Raw genomic sequence first — 5542 nt, 5'->3', positions numbered from 1 at the left:
TTTCTTTTCATTTTGAGTTGTGCCCCAACAACTCTTCTCCCACGAGCTTAACTCCATTTGCATCAACTCTACTTTGAGGAGGCATCTCTTCCCCAGTCACATTTTGAGTGCCTTCCAACCTGAGGGTCTCATTTTCTGGCACTATATCCGACAGTGTTTCTCTGCTATTCATAAGGTTTTCAGTGACTAAAGATTCGGAAGTAGTTTTCACTCTTTCTTCCTAGTCTGTCTTTGTCTAGAAACTCATCTGAAACCTGTCCACCATGGGTGACCCTGCTGGTTATTTAAAATACCGGTGGCATAGCCCTCAGAATCACAGCAACTCACAAGCCACCACTGTATGACAGACAGACGAGTAGTGGCCGGTTGGTTTTATGTCGAAACTGTTACTTTAAATTTCAAGGAGATCTGTGCGCATGCATAGTAGAACCCCTAAAGTTACACCTTAGCCTCTCCTTTAACCGGTTTCAGTGCAGGCACAAATGGCCACGTCAAGTATCCCAGCTGCCTTTGCTGTAGATTCCCTCCTGAAATCTCATACTCCATCACTTGCTAAGCCATTTTTAAAGAAGATGAAAATTAAATAAAGTGTTTCATAACCACATATTAAAGCTTAATAGAATGCTATAGTCATTGGGGTTGATCTTATTAAATACAGTAGGTAAAATTGAAAAGGCGGACCACACCAAGTACTAGTGGGGATGCAGGACCACTGGAACACATTACTGATGGGGATGCACTATAGTTCATCTCAACATTGACATGAAACAGCGTATGGTTTGTTGACTGTAAATCTGATCATCTGGCCTGGAAACCTTCACTCAAGTCACAGTAAAAAGTTTTAAAAAAAGGAAAACAGAAACAAAATGGTATATCTACTTTGGAAATAGGAGCTCTGGTAGTGTAGTGGTTATGAATTGGGCTATGAACCGCAAGATCAGCAGTTCGAAACTACTAGCTGTTCTGTGGGAGAAAGATGAGGCTTTCTGTTCTCGTAAAGATGAGCCTTGGAAACTCTGTACAGGGTCGCTATGAGTTTGAACCGACTCCACGGCATATAACAACAACAACAACAACTTTGGAAAAGTTTGGCATTTTCTTATAAAGTTAAAGTATTCCTACTGTATAACCCACACCTAGGTTTATAGGCAAGTGAAATGTAAACTTATGTTCACACTGTACCCTGTATGCAAATACTTAATTAGTTTTATTCATAATCACCAAAAATCTGAAACAACCCAAATGTCCAGCTAGAGAATGTATAGTGAAACTGGCACAACCATAAATTGGACTCGTACTAACCATGAAAAAGAATGAACTATAATACAGTAACCTTGATGAGTCTGAGATTCATTTTGCTGAGTGAAAGACGTCAGTTTCCTAGGCTACGTACTGTATGATCCCATTTATGTGTCCTTCTTACAAAGGTGAAACTATAGGGATAAAGAAAGGGCACAGAATCTTTGAGGGGTTTATGTTTGAATTGACTGTTTATCAAAACCTTGGAACTATACACTTCACAGGAAACATGACTGTGTCTAGAACACACCTTTTTAAATGAGGGTAAAAAGTCTGTGAACAAAATTGTTTCATCACTTTTTTATCCAAATTGAGGGTCACCTGCAGCCCTCTTGAACAATGACTTGGGACCACTAATTGTCCCGAGGCCACAGTTGAAGAAACAGTGATTTAGACAATGGGACATGATTGAAATATTGGAAGTAAGAGAATAATGTGATCGTGTTTAGAAAGTTACTTTTACAGTTGGGGGCAGCCCCCTCGAATCCCTCTGAACAGATAAACATTGTAGTTAGAATGGAAGAGAAGAACTTGGGATGAGACGGCAGAGATGGAATGGCTCTGTAGAAAGTTGCAGCACTGAGGGAGACGTGATGTTAAGTGCCATCGAGTGGTTTCCAACTCATAGCAACCCTGCATAGAGTCTCCGAGAGTGGCTGGTGGGTTTGAACTGCCGACTTTGTAGTCCAACCTGATCCTACAGTGCCTTACAAAAGACCTGATGGTTTCCACCTTACGTGCTTGGGCCAGACCTGCAGGTAGAGTTTGCTAGCATCTTAGCCCAGCAGTGCTAGTCTCACGGGACTACCCGCTCATAGAAACGCCAACTAGAAAATTCCCGTACATTGGACTGAGGACTGAGGAAGACACGTGGACTGGTGGTCGTGGGGTTTGAATTCACACTATCTTTCTTTACCACAGTGAAAGGAGCCTTGGTGGCCCTGTGGGTTAAGCACTGGGCTGCTAACCTCATGGCCAGCAGTTTAAACTCACCAGCTGTTTTGCAGGAGAAAGATGAGGCTGTCCATTCCCGTAGAGACTGACAAGTCTCGGAAACCCTATGGGGCAGTTCTGCTCTGTCCAGTGGGCTCACCGTGAGCTGGAATTGACAGTGACTTTGGGTGGGTTACAGTACTAGGAACCCCAGTTGTTATGTGCCGTTGAGTCGGTTCCAATTCATAGCGACCCTGCCTATATAGGGTTTCCAAGGAGCGATTGGTGAGTTTGAACCGCCGATCCTGCGGTTCAGGCTGACCATGTGGTCCAGTGCTTTATCCCAGATTGTTGTTAGGTGCTGTCAGCAGGAGGGATTGACATAGCGGCTGTAGCAGTGGGCTCAGACATAACCATTGTGAGGGTGGTGCAGGACTGGCGTGTTTTTGTTGTTCATGGGGTTGCCATGAGTCGGAACTGAGTCAACAACACCTGACAACCCCATGTACAACACAGTGAAACACGGCCCGGTCCCACGGCACCCTCACAACACAGTGAAACACGGCCCGGTCCCACGGTACCCTCACAACACAGTGAAACAAGGCCCGGTCACACGGCACCCTCACAACACAGTGAAATACGGCCCGGTCCCACGGCACCCTCACAACACAATGAAACACGGCCCAGTCCCGTGGCACCCTCATAACACGATGAAACACGGCCCAGTCCCGCGGCACCCTCACAACACGATGAAACACTGCCCGGTCCTGTGGCACCCCCACAAGGTTTACTTTTGAGCCCATTTCTGCAGCTGCTGTGTCAATTCACCAGGCTGAGGGTCTTCTTCTCTTTCGCTGACAGTCTGCTTTCCCAAGCATGATGTCCTTCTCCAAGGACTGCATCCTTTTGATACCATGTCCAAAATACGAGAGACAAGTCCTGCCATCCCTGCTTCCAAGGAGCATTCGGCTGCGTGATGTCACCTGGCAGTTCAAACCCACCCAGCGGCTCCATGGGAGGAAGACCTGTAGATCTGCGCCCATAAATATTACAGCCTGCAGAATCCTGGGACAGTTCTACGTTATCATGTGGGGTCACTACGAGTCTAAAATCGACTGTGGCACACAACAACATGTCCCATAGAGACATTGCCACAACCTGTTAAATAAGTGAGAAGACTCTTAGCTTTAAAGCAGCAGTTTTGTAAGTTTACTGTTGTTTGGTCCTGGCAAGTCGATTTCAAGTCACGGTGGTCCCATGTGGCAGAGTAGAACTGTCACCCCCCCCCGTAATCTTTAAAGGTGTAGAGGACCAGGTCTTTTCCCTGAGCAGCTGCTGCATGGGTTTCAACCGCCAACCTTTTAGGGAACAACCAAGTGCTGTAACCACTGTGCCATCAGGGCCCTTGCTAATACCATCGGGGGAGAAATGGGGCCTAGGAATGAACTGGACAGCTTTACAGGGAGTAGAGGGAAGTTACTTGAGGTCTATGTGTAAGAACTAGCAGCTGGATGAGAATGTAATATTTGAGACTAAAAGGATGAATGTGAGTTTGATAAAAGAAAGAGGCTGAGGGAGAAACAGCATTCATGGACACAGGGACTGTCTGTATCCGTGAGCCTACGAATGGGATTCCACATGGATTACCTCTAGTGGAGTTCTGGGGTGGCGCTGTGGGACAAAGCCCTGAACCGCAAGGTTGCTTTGAACCACAAAGCAGTTCAAATTTACCAGCTGCTCTTTGGAAACCCTATCAGGGCAGCTCTGAGTCAGAACTGACTCGACGGCACTTAACAACAAGAAGTGGATATTTAATAAATAGATACCAAGCAATTCTCCCATGAAGCTGCTAAGGCTTTCTATATGGTCAAAGGGCCATTTCTCAGGAAACCTTTAAGCCATCTTCCTTTTCCTGTCTGAAGTAGAATACTGAGTTGTTCTAGAAACCATTGCATCATATTACATCATCTTGACTCAATTGATGAGTTCACTGGGCAGTTTGGTTTGATGCTAATAGTGACCTGCAGAGATTTTCAGCAATGCTGGGTACCATCCTGAAGGAGCTAGGAAGATGAAATACAGTGAGACAGCTGAGAGCAGAAACTAGGGGAGACTGCCTTGTTTTTCCAGGTCCCGAGAGTTCTTTGTCTCAGACAGGCTGCAGTCTTACCATGCCTCTGTGGCCTCTTGGTGGGAAATGTTTTGAGTTTTTCATCTCTGACAGGTTTCCATCTTACACAGTTTCGGCAGTTTCGAGTTTTACATTACTTTCGTGGGTTCTAAGTAAATCTTCTATTCAGATAGAGCTTCTCATTTCTGCAGGGCCTTGGTCATCAAATTTATATATATATATATATATAATGTAATATAAAATATACAGTCTTCATTTTCACGTGAATTACTCGCCTTCTACATTTCTTCGCCAACCACTCCTTTCCCATGAGAGGTATTTTTGCTATATTACTTTCTCTTTTCTTTCTTTAAACAAATTGGCGTAGAGGCATTTTAAAAAACATCTCAGCAAGGAAGGAGGGAACATTTGGCAAATAAACATAGAAGGTGTGTGTTATTTGTATAAACCCACATTGGTGGTGGTTATATGTTGTGGAGTCGGCACCGATTTATAGTGACACTGTACGAGGACTTCGGAGGCTGTAAATCTTTACAGGAGCAGAAAGCCTCATCTTTCTCCTGCAGAACCGCTGGTGGTTTCAAACTGCTGACCTTGAGATTAGCAGCTCAAATACTAACTACTACACTACCAGAGCTCCGTAAAAACACAGTAATTTGTGTAATGTCTATATTTAGATGCCTGCATTGGTGTTCTAGTTGCTAATCTAGTTGATAATCCCAGTTCATATGAACCATCACAAAAATATTATTTTTAACAAGTCTGCTTTTAAGTTTTAAAAGGAGAAGAACAAATTTTAAATTGACAAGAGCCTCTCTGGTTTTGAAAAATCTTATTTTGTGGGCCATCAGCTGTGCTGCTGACATGCTTTAATAATGAGAAGTGCTTTCAGCAACGTGCTGGATTCTATCTCTCTCACTTGTTCTCCACACAGAATGGCCCTGGCTGCTTCCTGTGTCTTCTATTGCAGAAGAATGGGCACTTCTCCTCCGTCGCCCAAGAGTGACCCCTGTTGGAGAGACATCCGTGAGTATAGCTGGTCAACGGGCCTTCTCGACACAGTGAGATGACAGGGCAGTCCACAGGCACAGATGGACCAGCCTCCAATTTATGTCTCGTCTGTGTTCATGGCCCACCCCAGAGCTGTGTTCTTGTTGTCAAGTGCCATTCAGTTGGTCC

At 44.8% G+C, this 5542-nt stretch overlaps 1 protein-coding gene across 1 annotated transcript in view; it reads left to right on the top strand.

The window, feature by feature from the left end:
* The first annotated feature begins 5298 nt into the window (after positions 1-5298).
* Positions 5299-5542, top strand: part of SERAC1 (serine active site containing 1) — a 56320-nt gene continuing 56076 nt past the window's right edge. The window contains exon 1 of the mRNA XM_006868479.1: positions 5299-5389. Within this exon, the coding sequence (XP_006868541.1) occupies positions 5299-5389 (91 nt within the window). The remainder of the gene's footprint in view (positions 5390-5542) is intronic.

This window comes from Chrysochloris asiatica, unplaced genomic scaffold (genome assembly GCF_000296735.1).
Source record: "Chrysochloris asiatica unplaced genomic scaffold, ChrAsi1.0 scaffold00117, whole genome shotgun sequence".
Taxonomy (NCBI): Eukaryota; Metazoa; Chordata; class Mammalia; order Afrosoricida; family Chrysochloridae; genus Chrysochloris; species Chrysochloris asiatica.
The sequence above is the reverse complement of the archived record's forward strand: the minus strand, read 5'-3'. Positions and strand labels throughout refer to the sequence as shown.